The 21498-nt window shown below is 37.9% G+C and overlaps 2 protein-coding genes across 2 annotated transcripts in view; one reads left to right on the top strand and one right to left on the bottom strand.

Annotated features, from left to right (window-relative positions):
• Positions 1-21498, bottom strand: part of edrf1 (erythroid differentiation regulatory factor 1) — a 447039-nt gene that overhangs the window by 270158 nt on the left and 155383 nt on the right. The window lies entirely within an intron of this gene.
• The window catches only part of insyn2ab (inhibitory synaptic factor 2Ab), a 29788-nt gene that overhangs the window by 4243 nt on the left and 4047 nt on the right, over positions 1-21498 (top strand). The window contains exons 2-3 of the mRNA XM_072390351.1: positions 3091-4255; positions 13891-13962. Coding sequence (XP_072246452.1) covers positions 3096-4255; positions 13891-13962 — 1232 coding nt within the window. The 5' untranslated portion in view covers positions 3091-3095. The remainder of the gene's footprint in view (positions 1-3090; positions 4256-13890; positions 13963-21498) is intronic.

The following is a 21498-nucleotide window of genomic DNA, read 5'->3' as shown; positions in this document are numbered from 1 at the left end:
CAACATGACCACAACATGAGCTAATATTATTCATGAAATAGTAATGTATATAGGAAGGTAATAATAAATATTTCACTTCAAACGTCCATTTTCTATGTTTTATTGTGAACAGAATGTTGATTGATTAGACTTTTATTTACATCTTATACAGCGTCACATATATAGTTGTATATGCAGGTATCCAAGTGAATGCATGCACATGAAAACAATGCAGAGTCACAAAGAACAAAGACCGTTTTGACAACATTAGTAAGTCTGCATCCTGTTCAATCTCCCTCAGTTAATCATTTCTTGTAACCTCTTGTTAAGCTGCTATGTCAGTGTAACTCTACATGTACTGTTGATGAAGATAAAGTGCACATCAGAAATTAACGTCATTCTCCTCCATTTATTTTGTTCTTTCACCAAGTGGTGAAAGGAGGCACTAAAACTTACAGTAAGGAAGTGTCTCTTCAGTGTAAATTTCCCACCAGAACAATCACATTGATGGATTTACAATGTCTCTGAATGATAAAACATAATTACTTTCAGAGGAGCTGCAACACCGTGAATAGCTTGCTTTTGTGTGGTAACAAAGGATTCATTGGAGTTTATTTATCGCGTGGTATCTTGTCATATGAAAATGATTAACCAGCCCTTTTTGATGTTTACTTTCAACCATATCAGACATCATTTAATTTCCTTGTGCTGCTTGATATATTTCATGCACTTGCTATGAAATGCGTTTCATCACAGATGTGACAGCAAATGTAATTTTATTTTCTCCATCATTTGATCATATGCATGTTGATTGGAAAATTACAAAGACACTGTCAGTTTTTGTAGTTTTAAAGTCAGTTTTTGATACTTTGTGTGATTATATCTGTTTCTGATTTATCAACATCAGTTGAGATAACTTTGAAAATATAAAAAAAATCAAAGAAAGACTTAATCAATTATATCAGTGAATAGTGAATGAAACTGTCATTTGCATATGGTATATAAAAATGATAAAAATGCAAGTTTATTATGGGGCTACAATGACAGACAGTTGCAGTATTAACTTTACCGAAGACCAGTTAATGTTTTTCTGGTCATAAACTTATGATAAGATCATGACATATGGTTTGAGTGCTCGAATGTAGTTTCAGTTGTCAAACTGTTGTACAAACATAGCACTTTTGGAGTTTGAAACAGTATCACTTCATTATGTCTCCTTTGCAAATATTCTCCCACAATGTTAAAACATTCTTAAACTTTATAAAATCAGTTCTGATCATTTATTGATATTATTTTGCATTTATATATGTATATATATTCTAATTTAGGGTTAGCTTATTTAGCCAGCTCACTTGGAACAGATTTATAACTTGACAGTAGATCATTGCTGTCTAGTTTTTGACCTCGCCACTTCAATCAAGACAGCTGAGATCTAGGAGTGATGATAATAAATTCTTCTCTGGGTGTTACAGAGCCTACAGGTGGATACAGATGGAGGGGCTTAACATCAGTTATTATGTACTGCAGAATCAAGCATGTGTGGGCCACAGCTGCTGTGAGGCTGGTAGTCTTTGCTGAGAACCTCAGACAACAATGGGAATATATTACATAGTAAGCACCTTTAGTTGCAGAGTTAAGTACCAAACACCCTGGGGTCATTTCTTGATAGAACAACTCCACTTCGTGTGGGGGATATCAAGCAATCTCAACACAGCATCTAACATATCTTATCAAATGATTAATAGCATTGATAAGAATGTGGATGGATATAAAGTTAGCAATAGGTGCAGCTGAGCATATCAGAGCAGAGGTGAGAAGTAGTTTAGATGTGATTACGATATGAGGAACAGCAAAGTGAAACATCTCAAAAGCCGATTTGTTTGAGTTAGAATGCTTCCCTAATGCATTCCCTAATGTAATTTCTATGTGCAACAAAAGTATTTCAAATGACCAGCATGTTTTTAATTCACTAAAGCTAATGTATTTTATTACACTAGAGTGTCCAAGTTTGCTGGGATAGACTCAGGAACCACAAAAGTTACTTCAACCAAGGGGGATGTAAGCCACAAAGCCAGTAGTGCTTGAAACATACATGTATTGCTTCTTCACCCTTGTAAAAATCATTTAAAAGACAGAAAGCGTCATACTGCATTTATGAGCAAAGAGAAACATAATGTCAGCCACTTTTAGCAATCCTAATGATTTTGTCAAGCTGGTCTTACAAACACAACAACAACAGATACTCACATTACATGTTAGCTAACCTACAAAATGATATGGTAATAATACTCAAACGAAAACTGTTTCTAAATTCAGTTAAGTGTTTGAGGCTGACAACTGATATCGGGAGGAGTCAATGTACAGTATTTGAATAATGGCAGAAGAAGCAAGGATGGCAGCGTGAACACAATTATTATTCTACAAAGGGTGTCCTGAAGCAAATCAACAAACAGCTGGCAGGAAAGCTGGCTTTCAAGATGCAACTGTTCATAAACAACAGTTGTAAGTGCCTGGAGAGTTGAGCTGGGCAGAGGAAGCAATGATATAACATGAATAAATTCCAGAAGAAAGTCTTAATCATTCATCTCGGTTATTTGTACCACTGAATGCAGGTGTATGCTAAAAATGATATGGCAGCTTAAATAAATGTAGTTTACATTCCCTTGTGACTGGCCTATTTCCCATGGTATCTGTGGCAAGGCTCTTTGGTAATGTAATTACTAAACTAAAAGACAATATGTGACATTTCTGAAAGACAAAAATGCTTTTGGAAAACTTGCATTATTCAAAATGCTTATTATCCATCAAAATTATTATTCAATAGAACCATTTCAAATCAGAAAACAGACCTGGGATATATATTTGATGTGTTGTGTGTTTTAATGCTTTGCTTTTTAAACATTTCACTGTGTTGATAAATGATTTAAGTTTTGGATCTCATATTTGGATATTTGCAGTTGGATCCCTTTAAACGTTTTCCTATCAGTAGAACAAAATTTGGCCAAGTGATCACAGATCAAATTTCTTCCAATGGGGTAACAGAGTAACACTCAAACTCTATTTGCTGTATCTTTATTTTTATTATTATCATTTTTTTTTTGTCTTTTTCAGGAAATATGGTGAGTAAAGAGGACATCAAATGTGTTGTTCTCTCAAATTCAGATGAATCAGACTCAGAAACAGCCCCATCACACACTGCACTGTCCGGATCAGAATCAGGCAAGCAGCAGGTGAAGAAAAGAAACAAGGCCTTACAAGTACGTTTCAAGGATATCTGCGAGGCTCAGAAGGACCATCGCGGAAGACACTCAAGGTCCATATCCTGCAAAGTAACACACAGAAAGTACATGACCATGCCTGCCAGACGCTCTATTCCAAATGTGACCAAGAGCACTGGTGTCCAGACCTCTCCAGACCTCACTAAGCGATACAAGACTTTCCCTTTTGAGAGGAAAAAAGGACACACATTTAAACATACTGCTTTGGTGGAAGATTACAGGGGACAAAAAAATGGGTTTTTGAGTGATATAAAGACAGGTGGAGAGGATGGACAACCTACTGGAGAATCTTCTAAATACAAGGGTAAGATTGTGGGGCAAACTAAAGCCCTGCTTCACCACACTGATGACAACAGCGACATAGAGGATTTGCTTTCCAGTGCCAACTGTTTGGATGGACCCTCATGTCCCGACTCCTCGCATTTTTCGGAAGAGGGCCAACCAAGTAGTTGTCCTTCTAAAAGTGAAACAGAGTACCAGGTTTGTGGGAAGTGGACCAAACACAAAGGATTATCCAAAGAAGACATGGACGCTATCACTTCCTCAAAGCGCCAGCTGGCTGACTCTGAGTTTTCACAGGACAAGCGAAAGAGCACAGGTCCTGTTGCATGGAATTCTTTGACACAGGTGGATTCAATAGGAAGCCCCTCTGTGAGCTGTAAACGGAAAAAGGGTACGCAGCTAAATGAACAGCAGTCGCAGACATTTCCCCATAGTGCTAAATGTTCTGTGCAGTCACAAGGGCAATGTCGGACAAGGCATGTGTCAGCCTCTTCTAAACTCCAGCGAACAGTTGAGGGAGATGAGGGATTTCCACCAGGAGACACAGGAGCCCCAGGCATTGGGAGCAGCCAGCAGATAATACCCTTATCTGGAGACAAGGATATCAAAGCACAGCTGCAGGCCATGGAAAGCCTCATCAACTCAAGCCAAGAGACCATCAAGGTCCTCCTTGGAGTTATTCAGGAGCTAGAGAAAGGTGAAGCACAGAGAGAGGGGTGAGTAGAGTTTATTTTACAGTGCTAATTTGTACACATGCAGCCAAACAGACTCAATACACACTGTGCATGCACATTTTATATTCATTCCAGAGAGAGGGTACAATGAAGGGAAATACTAATTTATCTAAACTTTAGTCTCATTTTCATATCATTGGCCATGATGTCTACTGGTCATGAAAATTCACTCACCAAAGTACTTTATCTGGAAATACAGAAATATCAGCACAACAATAACACTTCGACAAGGCAAGACACACAAGCAGACAGTTTAACTGGTTGTAAGACGTCTACAGTTTTGACAGGTTATTTAAACTGCTCTGTTTGGAGAACAAGAAACAGTGACAGCAGCAAACCTCATCTCACTGTGCACAAATACAAAAAGACTGATTTCAAGCAGGGAATCTGATTTTTTTAAACTAACTTGGGTAATCACGATGATATGATGATAAGTTGTGAAAGAAAGAATTTATTCTTGAACAAGACCACTATTTGTTCAGACCAACAGGTATAATAATGTGCACGGTCTTTACAGAAATGCAAGGGACCACAAACAACTTTAAACTAGTAGAAGTAAGATACTGTTAGCACCTGATGTGAGCTGTGTATGCACAGAAAAAAACACTTTACTACACAAGTGGTCTGCTAAGTGTAGCTTACTGAATCATATACTACTGAAATATAGTCAACAAAAAAAATCATTGTTTAGTTTAGAGACATCTGTGGTAACCAGCAAGGTTAATTTATGTTTGCAGTACAGGATATGTAGAGGAGCTCTGGGTGAACCTTAAATAACGTTTTTTACCCCTTAATTTGTCTCAAGCCAGCATCCTGTAAAGTACTGTCCCTTATATTCAGCAGAGGGGAAATACAAATCACAAGAGCATTTCCACGTCATTGAGTAGACGTCATTGTCAAGTCTTTCGTTTAAGAAACCACAAGTTCTAATGAGGAGAGAAGATTGGACAGATCGGTAAAGCACTGTGCTTTTAATCATGGGTGTTTTTGTGAGATTTGTGATTGAAACCAACATATGTTCTCAGTTACTCAACACTCACTCAGCACTTTTTGTCACCCTCTGGTTGAGCTTAGGGAGCAACATTACCAGGTTAGGATTGGACAACGATAACAACAAAATTAAATATAAAATACAGCACAACCATTGCCCTGCTGGACCTCATGTAGACACAACACTTAACGATGGGACATTGTTTCTCTCTGGTTGGCTTTGGAAAATGGCATCACTTGTTAAGGCTTAGAAATCAAAACAACTTGGGTTGGGTTAAAAAATTCAGGATTTGGGGTAAATATTGATTTGACAACATGACAATATCATCAGGGACAGGGATTTTTACCCCTAACATGCAGCTGCTGTCATGACCACTAGAGGTCACATATTCTTTGAATGTAATTATTGATCATGCCTGCCTGCATAAACAAACACCTCATGTGCATGTTTTGAGGAAGACAGTGTAGTGTCTGATGTTTACCACCTGTGCAAAGTTACCTTGGGAAAATGATAAGAAGTCTGTTAATTGCCATCTGTGTAAGGGAGTTATTGGTATAAATCAGGACATTTTGAGAATAACATACTCCCCAGTAAGTTTGTCCAAGAATAGGCTCAAAATTACGCACACACCATGTCCGGGCTTTGTGCTTAGTGATGGGAACATGCAACATCTTCAAGGTCACTAGGAACAGGCAGATTCTACTTAACGAAGACCGCACCCTCAGTAAGTGAGAGATTTTGGGGAATCCGGCCGTGACACATCTCTCCAGACTTGATGCATCATTCTGTAATTCTGATACGGACCTGGTTGACAATAAAGATTTCTGTGTTCGACCAAGTCTGTGTCAGAAGAGTTCTTCCTGCATCATCTACACACAGGCTGTTTGAAGGCGACCATCCCCAATACACCACAACAGCCTTGCTAAATGTGTTGTCAGAGGTTTAACAAGTTGTAAATATTTGCAGTTACCAATTACCTTGACAATCACAGCTGTTGTGATCAGCATTTTTGTAGGTGCCTCATTTGCCTTTGAGAATTTATGACAAACTTACCCTGTCAAAGTATATATTTGATAAATAAGTACCTTGTGCACAAATTGTACTAAAAGTGTTAGTGAAGTTATGAAATTGATGAAAAGTCAGGTCAGATCAGTGTTTTTGACTTTCATCCCCCAAGGACCATGTATTTCCTCACCAAAGTCAGCCTCAGTATATCACAACTTTTTAAAAGAAAAAATACATTTATTACTTGTGTTATATTATATTAAACTATTGAGTCTTAATGAGACTTTTCAAATACACCCCATTCAGTGTGCTAGTACTGTGAGTTTAGTGCAATTTTTGAATGGAAAATACAGCAATCTTTAAAGAAAAATCCTTAAGCAATGTCCTCAGTCAGACTCTCACAGCAGCACAATTCCAAGAATCAACATACTCCATCTCTAAAACCCATAGCACCTCAGTGTAGCTCTGTGGAACTTGGTTTTAAAGGCCCAATTAGTGCAGCCTCATAACCCTTTGCCTTTCATCTCCAGAAAACTGTGCTTGCTGTAGTGCCTCCACAATGCTGTGTTCCAGCATTGTGTGCCAGTGTTATTAGAGAAGTGCAATTTTAGAACAGAAAGGCTGCTTTCTATAGTGCATTCCCAAATACTCTTTCCTGTATCACTGCTGGGCAGTAAAATGGCCTTTTTAAAATGATACCACGAGTGGAGCCAAAAGGTAACTTGAAGCATCTCTTATGTAAGCATACATCATGTCCACTAGTTTATAAGCCATGCATTAGATATATGCTTTTAGCAACAATGCAATCCCAAAAGGGTAAAAAGTCATCTGATTTTTAAGAAAATATCCACAACATTGCCAGAAGACATTTTTTCCACAGCAAAAATGGATCAGTGACAAATTACAGAGTCCCTCCAATGAAAATCCCTTTTCAACCTTGTTAATATGTCCATGTGGGGGGTTTAATATGTTTGAGCACATCATGTGGGGTTGGGTGCTTAATTTTATTTCATTTTCAGTTTTGATTTGGGCTTGCTGTAAAGTGAGAAAAAACAATCAACAGCAAGAATCAATAAAGAATAAACACAGAATAGATTGTATTCTATGGTAGAAAACTAGTATCCAACTCCTCATCATAGCTTTGCTCTCTTGCCACTATCCAAACATCCAAATTTGTTCTTCATCATCTTATGACGAACTAAGTTCAGCTTAAGCCAATATGAATCAGACTCTTTAGGTTCTCTTCAGGTTTTTTTCCTATATGTGAACCTGGCAGAGGATCAGTAATGGTTGTTAGCTGCTTGGCCACACCCGATCAAGCAGCATTGCTGGCTGCAGGTCTCTTCCTGTCTTCTACTTCTCACCTGGACTCTAAGTGAGTCTTTGCTCCTGGAGACCACACTCTGTCAACACAACCTCCACTGATGCATTGCTGACTGTTCAGAAATTCTTGGCAGCAACTTTCTTTTTTAGAGTAGTATGTCCATCGATTTACTTTTATTCAAAAAAGTCCAATGTCAGAGAATTTTTTTTTTTTACGTGTTTTTTCATAATATCAGTATTTACAATTTGCAAATATCGACATAATTTTTTATCAGCAGTAGACAGTTACTTGCTATGTGAAGATACAGTTATAAAGGTGTATTGATGTTCTTACCAGAGCATATAGACTCTATCCCCCCATGTTCCTGATATTTTTTTTCTCCATTTATACTCTATAATCTGGCACATGAGTTAATATACACTTGTATCTCAGTTGTATCAAGTTTTGGTTTTTACTCCACTATATAATATACCTTCTTTGGTTACTAATACTCACACAAAGAATAGGATATGTTCTGATCCCAAATTGGACAGTTTTGTCCAAGCTGGAGAGATTTATGTGCTTTTTGAAAGGCTGCACCTTAGGTTCCACTCATAGTTTTGTCTGTGTGTTTTGGGCTAACTCATGCTCATTGCATCAGTCAGCCATGGCTAAGTATTTCCTTATTAAAATTGAACCGTGATTCTGAAAAGATTCCAAAAGCTGGAACCAGTCCAGTCAACACTGAGGGTGGGGAACAGCAGGGACTTATGTGTGAAAGACTGCACAGCTTTTACACTAAAAGAAGGCATCGTCTCAAGTATGCCATGAAAAATTCCCATCTACCAAACTATGCTCATACCTGATCCCATGCATATCTCCTTTATCAATCCCAGCGAATGTGAAATTGACTGCACATGCACAAGTGCTGTTTACAGAGGCAGGAGCCAGAAAACATATGCTGTTTATGTATCAGATCAGTAAGCTAACATGCAGAGAGTACTGAAGAGATACAGTATATCATCTTTGCAGGCATTGCAGCCAGTACAGAGAGATGCACAGATGCTCATGCACATGAAAGGAGGGTGACTTCTATTTCAATTTTGTTTTACACGTAAAAAAATCTAATTTACACACAGTAAAAAGGCTTAACACAGTAACACAATGTAATGATAATCGTCATGAATTGTAAAGGGTAAAGTAGGGAGTCTGGTACCTAGGAGAGACCCAATCATTACATCCTACTCAAGCAGACCCAGAGAAATGAGGACAAAGAAAGGGACCATCAGAGTGCACCCTGCATCTCCATGGAAGTTGATTGTGTGCACCTGCAATGACCCGCCGTATCCCGACTCCCACTGTTGAGGGCTGATAAACTGGTCAGCTCCTCCTGGTCAGGACTCACAGAATGTAATTATTAATACTAGCCCATTAAATACATTCACAGTGAGTTACATAGGAATGAAACATAAGCTATTCTTTGAAGTAACTGGTTAAAGATACATGCCAAGGCTGAGCCTACCAGATGCTGTATAGTAGCTGCATTTGTCAGGGGGCTTCCCTCTTTAGAGAAATGGATCTGTGCGCCTTGCCTCCTGTCATTTATGTCTCTGCTCCTCAGTAACTGTGCAAACCCTGACATAATGCTGCATGTTCCTGAACAGAAAGCACTGTCCAGTTTTTGTGCTTATGCCAAAGAGAGAAGGCATGTCAAATGTGGGAAACTATTTTCAGCGGGCTATTAATACACTCAGGTTATAGATATTGTGAATTCATTATTTGCCTTCAATGCGAGGATAACTGCAATTTTTGAGAAGATGATGCAAGGTAGGTTTAGTGTTATGATGATCAGACTAATTGTATAGTTGCTTTACATAATTATGACCTTTCATATACTTAACACAGCAACTGGAGTAACTGGAGTGCAAACATTTTTTGAGGACTTCTGTGAAGACACAGTGCTTTGTAATTTGCCACTGGATGTGTGTGACATAATCAGCTAAGTTGTTGCCAAGCTACAAAACAACCACACAATTTATTCATAGTTTATCTCTGCAGATTTCAACCACTTCTCTCTCTTTGCTACACTTCAACTTTCCAAAAGTTTGTCAAATGACTTTCAATCTTAATAATTTTTCTATCTATTCATAACACTATTCATTACATTTTATATAACTTTCATAACATAACAATTTATCCCGCAGAAATAAGATTTTTTGGAGGAGATTAATAATCACAGCATTGGTCTGTAGCAGAAAAAATAAGGTTTTTCATGATAAATTATAAAAATTATGAAGAGGCTACAATTTCTACCTGGCTGTCACTTGCTAGTGGTAAGGTTTAGTTATTAAAAATACATGCTTAGAGTAAGAAATTAAAAAGTACATTGCTGGCGTTTGCTATAAAGTGAAGTGAATTTTGCCCAAAAGACAGCATAAAACATTTCAATCTCCCATTTTAGCCTTCATTTTGACACTGCTGTTTTTGTACAGTGGACAAATGTAGCTACTAAAAGCACTGGAGTGAGACTGGGCAGTATGTTGTCAATTTGGTCTTTCCTTGCAGGGACTAATGCATAAAAAATATGTTACTATTTTAATGCGTTGACGGCTAGACGGCCCTATACAGATTCTTCCTCTTATTTTTCAGATTCTGTTGCCAGTAAATATTCATGGTTGAATAACTTTAATATCACATCCTGTTACTGTGCAGTGTAGAGTTGTTTTACAGTGATTGAGGAAAGTCAAAGGTGAACTGGTATGTTTGAGCTCTTGGTGGGAAGTAGCGATCGAGGTCGGAGCTAATCATCATTGTCATTGCATGGAATAACTTCTACACATGTCATTTGGAAGAGTTTTTACAGATATAATTTATCTCAAGGTAGAAATTTAAAGACAAAAACCTGACATAAATGCGTAGAGAAGCACAAAGAAATGATTGAAAGTAATTTATGCTCTGCATGTGGCTGACGCAGCTGATTCTGACTTTGTATCAAAATGGAAAGTATAAATGATATAAATTACTTTGAAAGACGATTCATAGCTGGTGTACAGATGACAGGAGCTACTGCTACTTGGTTATGGCAAAAAAAATATTTTTGTCAATAACTAAATCAAGATTATTTTACATGATTGATCATTACCTTTGCATCAGGCATGTATGCATTGAAGTTCTCAAAATTATACCAGAAAAAAACTAAACAATATGGGGATGGACTGTACAATTAGAGGAAGCAGGGAAGCTGGGGACAAATGAGCGTCAGGCCTGCAATTCATGACGAAACAACAAAGATCTCAGAAAACACCAGGGACCCCAGTACCCCAGTAATGAAATGCTAAGTGAATATTCCAGACAGCTGAAACTGAAGAGCAAGACAAGAAACCATGATGGGAGGATAAGTCTGTGCATGGCATGTACCGCCCACAGATTAAAGAAATGGCTAATATTGAGAAGATATGATCAGCCACGAGAGAAGATATTATTGGCTAGTGAAGAATGGTCTGAGAGACAGAATGGAGGCTTCAACAGGCCCTGAGCAAAAGAGTCATACAACCCAGGGCCTACCCCACTGTGACTGATGTAGCAAATAACACAAGAGGCTCAAATACCAAGAGCTAAAGAAGGAAGTTGAAAAGATGTGGGAGGTGGAGACAACATTGGACTTAATGTGTTTGATGGTACATATATATATATATATGTATATGAAGAAATTCTATAGTAAAGTCACAGTAATTAAAATCCCTCATTACAAAGATGAATGCACATTCACTGGTGCAAAAAAAAGTGGCCCTGGTCCACTGAGATGTGGAAAAAATGTACATGATTAAATCAGTCATGCTTCACCATAATCTCAACACCTGTTTGGTGTACGCAAAGAAAAGGGCACAGGCCTGAACCCTTGACCCCGCTGTGAAAAAACATATCAGCTCTGATATGCTGGAGGGGGCAATATGACCCCTCAGAGGAAAGGGTCACTGAAAAACAATGTGAAGCTGAGCAGAGTGTTCACCTTTGGGGTATAATGATGGGAACAGTCTCTTTCAGGATGACAGTGTTCCCATCCATTGGGCATGTGAGGTCACCGAATGGTCTGATGAGGATGGAAATTATGTGTATCACAAGCTTTGTCCTTCACAGTCATCAGAATCAAGACAGAGTCCACCACCACCATCAAAACACGGACTGAGGAGATATCTTTTGAAGTGTTTGTAGACTTGTAGAAAACTGGTTTAACACCATACTGTGGTCTAACACCTTTTTTTTTTAACTTTGTATTGGTTTGACCATTAGCTTGTTAAATGTAGGTATCCCTCTCTTTACACTGCAGATTCCCCTTTTAGGGAAATTAACTTATTTTCTCTCATCAATCTATGAGACAGTTACAACATGAAAAAAATGTATACAGTCCACCTGGAACCCTTTTTATTGTTTTATTTGTTTACTCTCTGATTCTGGTTGCCTTATATTTGATGATGTCAATATTTTTTTGTTTTTCTTTGTGACTTTTTAATGGAATTCTGAAAAAAGGAGAAAGAAACAATCTGTTTTTATCATTATATGTTTAACTTTTAAGGTTTTTCAAACGTCAATGATAGTGCTGAATCTTATCAAGTCCCTATAAATGGCTACCTGTTCTAAATTAAATTGTTACAGTTGTTATATTTTATCATGTCTTCATGCATTAGCAAAACCAATATTCAAGCTTTTATCTTATGTTGGTTGTACACAACTAACGTGTATCAGTAATGCATCATATTACATAACAATAACAGTCCATGCCTTTATATATTTTTGGTGTCTGGTGCATATCAAAGATTGTCTTCTTCTTTTCTCATTCATTCAGTAAATATTATTTTGCTGCTGTGTGTTTATTCCAAAAGAAAAAAAACTGGATCTAAAACGCAAGATAATGTGCAATGCATCCTATCATGGATAAAAACATTTAATGCCGTCTGAAACAGTGACCTGACCATTCATTTTATTCACACATTACGCACTGCTCAGGGAGGCAGAGCAGCAGGCACAAGGCAGGAGGTGTGGATAGTAAAAGAGAAATGATGAGGGCAGGACATATCCCGGGACAGCTGACTTGTCTGTTCTAACAGTTTGCTTTAAGGGACGTCTTTCAGAAGTGCTCTTCTTTTTTCCATGAAGAATCTTTGAAAATGACTTTCTGTGCCTCATTACAGTGCCACTAGAATGGCTCATGAACATTTTACCCTAAATAGAGAAAGTTACGCTGAGGACATGCAGTGATTTTGAATTTAGGCTAATGTATTGTAATTGTTTGAGAGAAGCTCTTTAAATGACAAGAATCTACATGCAAATCCAGGCAGCCGCACAGCAGTAGAGTAGACCTTGTCTGAGCGGTGAGTTACTGTCCTTGCTCACAGCTGTTTGAGGAGACTTTGTGAGAAGTGGGCAGGATGGATGAACTTGTTGCCCTTGAGCTCTCATCAGCATTTTCGATCCACGCAGAGGCCGTTCTGTTTTCCTGTGGTGAGGTCACCTCTCATGTCATCACTATGAACAGTTGAGGTTCAACCTCTCCACATGCCATCCATCAGGATAAAGGGCTACCACGACAGCAAGCAATTACATGTGTGGCTCTAACACAGCTCCTCCCATATCTTCCCCATATATCCGCAGCCTACCAGTGCATGCAGTGACATATAGTGCACTTAAGAATATGCACCCCTGCTTATATAAAGGAAGGATAAGGTATAATTGCAACATGAAAGACAGACGCAGTTAGAGTGATAACAGTCATTGGATATTTAGTATTTCCATTTTAGCTTGTGCACATATTAGCACCATCTGCCACCTGTCTTTCATTTGGTGCTTAACAAAGGACTTTCAGCATTAAAGTTATTTTCCATATATAGACATAAGACCCATAGGAAAAAGCAAGATATGTTAATGACTTTCTTGAGAATAGCTGTCTGCAGCAAACTGAGCTGGATATGTCATGAAGATGTACAGTGTAGCCTAGAAAAACTAAATTGATTTCTCACTACACAAGTCATGCAGCAGTTGGTTGCTACTTGCCTTTGCCTGTAGAATAAAGATAGAAAAGAGATATCACACTCTGTGATGGCAAAGCAAGGTAATCCCATTAATTAAAATCAGTAAGTCAACACACTTAATTACCCAACCAAGGAGATCTACAGGATGTTTTTTTTTTCTGCTGGAATCTGTGCTGGGTGAAAAAAACACTAAATAAATCTGATAGCTGAAGCCCACATGTGTTGAAATTTTAAGATAAATCCTGTCACTTCAGATCATGTATATCTTTCCGTTTCTCTTCTCCTTTCACAGGCTTTCCTACAGAACGGGACAAGACACAAAGAATTGTGATACATGTCGAAACAGCGCCTGCATTATTTACAGGTAGGTCTTCTGCATTTGATTAATGCAACATCAAATGCTGTTTTCAACGTGAGAAAGGGGATTCTTACAAGATCTATTTGGTGTAGGGATGTTTTGGGATTTTTCATGCCAACTCAGCTAACCCTCCCTGACTCTTCATACCACAGATGTACTTAGAACTGTTGTGTTAATCGGACCCTACGAAATATGAGATAATTTTTTCCACTCAAATTAAATATATCCAATTTCCAAAAACTCTTTCATCCACTAATGTTCATCGTATTGCAGCAAAATTTGGGTTTGGGATAATAGCAATTCTACCATATCTGGAAGTTATTTGTATGAAATAACACTAATTACAGTCATAGAGTCAATAACTAGAGTAGACTGTTGGCTTCTTTAATGTATAGGAGAGCTCCATGATCTCAATAGTACTTCAGACAGTGGAATAATTAAATTAGTTGTGATTTAAATTTCTGGGTATGTTCGTGTCTATTTGCTTTATTTGGTATTAGATTAGCTGAACTTCTCTGTAATTCTACTTGTTCAGAATGACATAAATTCATACAGAGAAGTCTAAATTTGAAAAACAGCATATGTTTAGAGCCACTGTACAAAGCTGAATATTTTGCTGAGACATGCAGAGGAAGATAACATTACCTACAATATAACAAACCAGGACATCACAAGCTGTACAGAAATTTCCTGAGCTCAATTAAAAACAGGTTCAAAAAGGTATCACGGTGTAGAAAATGTAGTAGTACAACAGTTGTAAAGTGCAACTTATAACAGACTTGTCGTATTTGATTTCATTGGAAGCGTGCAGTGCCTGATAAGTTGGCAGGTAAGTGTAGGTATCACACAGAGATAGGAAGGATAGCATAAGTACTTGCAGTGTTAAGGCAAAGCAACAAGTGTAAAGTATGATGTAAGTAGTAAGTAAGTTAAAAATGGATTCAAATATTATTTCTATTTTCATAATGAATGGTAAGAGCTTCTCATAACAGAAGTTTCAAGGAATTTTAGATCAGTACCGTGCAAAGATCTTTATTCATCTCTCAAAAATGACAGATGGGTGCAGCAGGTTCAGCAATTTATTGAAACATGGAAATACATTATAAAAGGCAAAAACAGAGTTTGTACCATGTTAAGAAGCAAGTCAGCATTGGTTATGAGCACCTTTATCTTCAACACACCCTGAACGCTCTCAGAAAAGCTATCCCACAATTTCCTTTCTTTTCTAGTCTTCAGGAATAGTTCTCCAGGCTCAGTGAAGGACATTCCAAAGCTCTTCTTTGGATACCGGCTGCCTTTTGTTCCATTCTCTATTAAGATGATCCGACCCTACTTCAAAAATGCCATGCTCCAGGTTCTGGGGAGGATTCATCCCTCCATAAGTCCTGTTGCCGCTGAAATTCAGTTGAGTTCTTTTTTCCTGTTTCCCTTCCTTAAGAATAGCCTCTTGACAGCCACCCTTCTATAAAGACCATTTCTGATCAGGCTTCAGTGAAAAGTAGATGGCTCAATTGAAGGGATGCTTCTCTCGGGTCCTGTGCCAGGTCTTTGCTGGATTTTCTCCTATTTCTTTAGGACGCCACATTCAGATACTGTTCATCTGCTGTAGATAGTGTTTTAGACGTGCCACTTCTTCTTTTGCCCTCCACTTGTCCAGTTTCCTCAATTTTAAGGACATACAGCACACCATGCTGAGTTTTGTCAAGTTTCCAGCTGATAGTTCTATGATAATCCCCTTGTCGGTACCTTTTTTAATGCTTAGATGATTCATAGGTCAGTATTAAAGTGGAAGTGGCTTGATGAAAAAAGTTCCTCGGAAAATGGTCAGGTACAAGGACAACATGGAAATTGGGTGAAAATGTACAAAGAAAGACACAGACCCTCTGACAGCCGAGAGAACTAATGCTCAAGACGACTTTAAAAGATTACAAAGTAATCTGGAACCTTGGCAGAAAAATTTTGAAAAATAAACGGTAGACCAAGACGTTTGCATACTACTTGATTTGGTACTAAATGATTTGGTCAAATTGAATAAAAATTTAGGTTTAACTTTCATCTAAAAAACTTGTGTTATAGTGAGCAATATCTGTGTCAGACATAAACATGACTAAATTACCTAGAAATATGATAGAATTGTGTAGATTTGAATCCTTAGAAATGATATGTCAGAAATGTCTTTCTATTGTCATATTTTGTTATTAATATGGGCTGTACAGTGGTGCAGGGGTTTTTCATTGCTGTCTGACAGAGGTAGCTTGTGTGTTGCTGGGGCCTGTCTGTGTTGAATTGAATGCTTTCCCATTATCTGTGAGGGATTTCTGTGGGTACTTGGGTTTCCCCTCACAGTCCAAAAGCATGTATGTTTGATATATGAAGATAGATTGGCCATTTGGTTGTATCTGTCTGAGGCATCCATGAAATGAGTGTACACTGCCTCTGACCCAATGACAGTCGAAAAGTTGGCTGGCAGGATGGATGGATGGATGGATGAATGGATGCCCAATAGAAATCAGTGAAATTTTCAACCCAGTCCAGTGAACAATTAGTGATTGGTAAGGCTTAAAAATTAAAGCAAATACATATATATGGCTTTAAAAGGCCACATTTGAAAATTTGATGCTTTGGTGTTTTGAAAAATCGTGTGAATTTGATAGAAGTTTAATATATTTCCATGATGTCAACTGGTAGGGTTAGTAAGTGTTAAAGTAAATGTAAGTCTGACAGATGAAGAAAAGCCTGATTACATACATTTATTTAACAATGGCAACACATAATTTAATCCAAAATAATCATCTGTAGCGATATGGAAAGAATAAATCAAAGAAGCACATATCAGCTCTTTCACTGGCAAACAAAGTTTTACTGCAGCAGATGATGGGATGAATAATGGCTCCAGTATAATTTTCAAAGGTTTCTGGGGAATGTATGACCTGAATGTGATGGGAGAAGTAATAATACAAAGCAGTGGAAAGTGAGCTGGGTGTGAAGTATGAAATGCTGTGACCCAAACACAAAGTATACGAAGAAGACAATTTTGTCAAACCCCATAAAACATTTAAAATAGTTACACATAGACTTAACTTTGTGTGCTCTTCAGAGTTCCACTGCAGCACTGCATTCATTCCTTTAATTTTTAGAATACGTTTTTTTGGGCAAAACACACAATAGTTATTATAATGGTGTGAGTTTTCTGATATATACTGAGGGAAAGGAACAGCACAGAGGCAGGCGGAAAATCCATTCAGGTAGTGACTGGGTTTTCTCTGTCTAAAAGCCTCAACTGTTAAACCTTCCCGTTTGCTTCTCTCTGAAACAGGAAATGTGAAACTGTTTGGAAAATACGCTCAAGCCCAGCGAATAAGAATATCCTTTGTACAGTTGGACAGCTCAAAGTGAAAGTAGCTTAAAAGATGCAAAACCTGAAACATGCTTTCCAACTTCTGCTTTATGCTACCTTCTTTAGACAATAGGCTCTGGGTAACAAAATATTTTGGCTGTCCAATTCTACTCTGCTGCTCATTTGAATTATTTTGGAAAAATATAAAATTAAATAAGATTTGATGTAACTAATTTGTACATTAATAATTCATTTGTAAAAAAAATTGTATAAAAATATTTACGGTAACTCAAAAGCATAAGAAACATTTCAGGATTATTCCATGGCTATAATAATTACTACAACATGCCTAAATCAGCACAAACATGAAATAAAAGCTGAAGCGGTAAAAACATAAAATGCCTCACATCCCAGCTACAGGATTTAATGAAGGTTACTGAACAGGGGAAAACTCCTCGATCACATGGAAGACATTCTCTGGTGCTAACACGTTTGTTTTTGATTTCTGTTTGTGTGAGTCCACTTCGATGACATACCAGTCACTCTGAACATTGTCACAAAATTTGTTATTTCATTATCTTCAGACTTATGCTTATGCACACAATGAAAGTGCACTTATTCTTGAACAGCTAGTAGTCATCACATTACCGCTTAGAAGATTGAAGAAAGTCTCGCTTAGGAGAAAGACTAAAAACTATTTGATGTTTTACTCATGTGCAGAAAAACAAATATGAAGTTGGTAGGTATGAGCAAAACTAGGAACAAATTGCTGTCTCCCACTGATGTCTCAGGGGCATAGTGCAGTTAAAGTGCTGCAGAGTGACAACCACTCAGACTCCTTCACACCAGTGCAAAACAAACAGCTGGACTGTGGTCAATAAAACTTGAAACTGACTGAACCATCAACAGAAGTCACCATCAAAGAATGAGTTCAATAGCCATGGACAATAAAGCAAAAGACAGGCCTTTCTCCGCCTGTGACTGAGTCTCTGCTAAACCATAACATAGGCTACCAGTTTATAGCAATACCAAATTATTGCATCTAAATCTAATCCTCCTGTCACTGACATGTTAACCTTGTGTCTGACCAGTATTGAACATTTCAACCTTATCCTCCTTCTCAGCTCATAGGCTATTGTCCATGTGGAACGAGATAAAGCTTTTAAACAGATGGATGTCCCCCAAATAGATCCGACACTAAGCCGTTCACCTTTAGCGTATGGCACTCATCCATCCAGCTGTTTACCCCCTCTCCTAAAGTCGAAGTAAACAAGGTCAAGGTGGGTGACAAGTGAAGAGCGTCTGTGTTCTCCCAAGCACTTTGTCAACCCTCCTCCTCTTCCTACTCAAACTCCACTTTAACCCTCAAACAAGAAAATAAGAGAAGAAACTGAGACAGCTCCCCTTATGGACAGCTCTGCCTCAAGCTGTAAAGAACATCAGAATTGATTGTTATATCAGCAAAATCTGTTATGTTCTTTTCTTTATATTTCTTTATTCTTCATGTCATTGCTGCATTTTATACAGCACAGGGTGATTGCTTTTATGTAGTTTTTGACTCACAAGGTCAATACATATCCTTGGCGACATCGGCAAAAGTCAGCATTTTTGGTGATGCTCCCAAAGATTCAATTCAAATGATTTAAAGTTAGACGAGGAAATAGAATCGGTAATGGCTTGAGCTCGAAGTAAAAAGATCCTAATTTGTATGAACATTATAAAAGTCTCCTTTCATCACACAGAATGAGAAAGCCAATGTCATCATTTCTCTTGTCATGTCAATATATGCACTACTATTATGGCTTGTCTTGCCTACTGTAATACCAAGTAAACATGCAATGATTACTCTTGTTTGAATGTCCCTTTTTTTTAGAAAGCAAGATTAAGTGGCACCGCAAGGATTAGGATATATTGTTGACAAAGTAGTGAGCATGTCCTCCTTGTTAGTAGCACAGTAATCAAAGTCCTTCCTCTCCTCAGGCCATGGGACTTTATAAATCCTTCCTGAAAACCTGAAAACCAGTGCAGTGTATCACAGGCATCAAAAGTGACTGATGAATAATTCATATTGTCTGAAAAGTCAGAGTCTTTGTCATGTATTTATTTACACGACTTGTGCAATGAATATAGAAATGATTCATGTACAAATAATTCTACAGAATTCGACTTCATTGAGATGTGCAATCTGACACGGAATCAGCATGTGTCAGTTTGTTTCCTTACTGCAGTCTGTGGAATTTGTGTATTTACTGATCAGACAGGCCTGTTTATTGATTGATTATTTTTTTTTTTTTTTGGAGGGGTTTAGCCAGTATTGAAGCTTTCAAAAACTGAGATTTAAGTAGAGTGACTATAAGATTCTGGTTGCTCTTAAGAACAATGGACAATATTCAAACCTGATTATGAGCATGTGAAATGTATTATCTGTGTCACAGGATTTCGTTAAGACATGTTGATTGTCTCTTCCTGCGGGTACAGACAGTTAAATAATCAGGGACATGTAGGTTCCATGGAGCTAAGAGTGAAACATTAGAGCTGCACACATTGTATTATGTTAGACTGAATCTCACTACATAGAAGAACAATCTTCAGTAAGGCTTCTGGCTGAGTTTCTGTTTTTCATTTCACCGATCATATCCTGATAAGACTGTCAGCAACTTAGTTAAATTAAACAAACTCTGGACAGTTTTTGGTGGCAAAAAAGAAAAAGCCCTCTCTCTATTGTCATTAAACTAAAGCATGTGGCATATGGTAATAAAATGACAATGAGGAAGCACTTTGCAGAGTATGAATAAAATAGGGGATTATCTTTTTGTCTGTGCTCTTCATCGTTAGAAAGTTGTTTATTTAAGTTCATCCGACTGATTTTCAACAGTCTCCGAAAGAAAAGACACTGCATTTGGCAAGCAGGTGGTAATATATCACAGCCCTATCTATCTCTGCCAAAGCATTTGTCAGAAGAATCTTAAAATTCTCCAAATAGTGCTGTTTAGTATTCTTGAGAACAACCCAGCTGCAAAAACTTTCTGAGACTGAATGGTGCTCTAAGTGGAAAAAAAGACACTTCTCTATTGTTTATCTCTGCAGTTTTTCTTCACTTTATTCTGTCACATATACTACCTCATTATTCAAACTGCCGTGTGATCCTGTCACCAGCTTTCCTGTTATTAAAGTTAGGTTTATCCAGTGCCTTAAACTGCTGATAGGGCGGTAGCAATCACATGGCTGGACAAACTACTCTGGGACACATTGATAAGGGGGGCTGAGTACAGTGAGGTAAATTAAAACTAGCCAAAAACAGCAAGTTGGAACATACAGTATTACCCCAGTATTACCCCCCTAAGTTGGACAGTAACTGTAACCAGGATTGTCAGCCCCTGAAATATCGGCGCTCAATTTAAGAGAGATCCTGCATATCCAGAATGCTAAAATAAATTCAGAACTCCAGCAGCTGCTGAGCTCCGGTAGTCGATCTGTGAGTCGTATCCGGGCTTTGGCTCTCCCCTGACAGTCTCCTCCCACCCCTTGGTATTCTGCAGTATCTCATACATCACCACAACAAATAGGGCATACATTTGGCAAGTAAAATAAGGATAGATTGGCAGTTTATAGACGATAAATTACAGGAATAACTATGACTACATTGTCCATCACTGCAGAGGAAACAGGAGTCCCTCAAAAAATATGTCCCATGTTACAAATATAGTTTCTCTCCTAATTTTATTGTGCAATGCAGAGAGTTTGTCTGTCAACATTTTTAGAGATATCAATCTTTACATTTTCTATTTTCATTTATGCTAATTACAGTATTAAGTGTCTCAGTGATGGCATGTTTCCAGAAGGTCCACAATGGAGGACGCTGTTGCAGCCTATTAGCTGTGTTGTATTATAGCTACTGGCAGTTAGCAGGTTTGTTGGCCGAGATAGCTTTTTTCCCCCAGTGAAGGCAGTGATGTATAATCCTGAGAACAACTGATACAGTACAGAGCAAATATAAATAGGTTCTGGGAAATAAGTAACTATAGTGGTAGTGTTCTGCTGGCTGGCTGGCTTACTGTATATCACAGTAGACTTAAAAATAATCTGCAGGGCTAGATGCAACTAAAGCAAAGATTGGAAATTACTGCTAGGCTATTATTAGTGTCCTTATAATTCAAAATGAAGCAACTGAAATGCCTGAACCACACAATTCATAGATGTGGGTT

The sequence above is a fragment of the Leuresthes tenuis genome, unplaced genomic scaffold (genome assembly GCF_036924035.1).
Source record: "Leuresthes tenuis unplaced genomic scaffold, fLeuTen1.0.hap1 SCAF_8, whole genome shotgun sequence".
Classification (NCBI taxonomy): Eukaryota; Metazoa; Chordata; class Actinopteri; order Atheriniformes; family Atherinopsidae; genus Leuresthes; species Leuresthes tenuis.
Note: the sequence above shows the minus strand (reverse complement) of the source record. Positions and strands in the feature narration are given on the sequence as shown.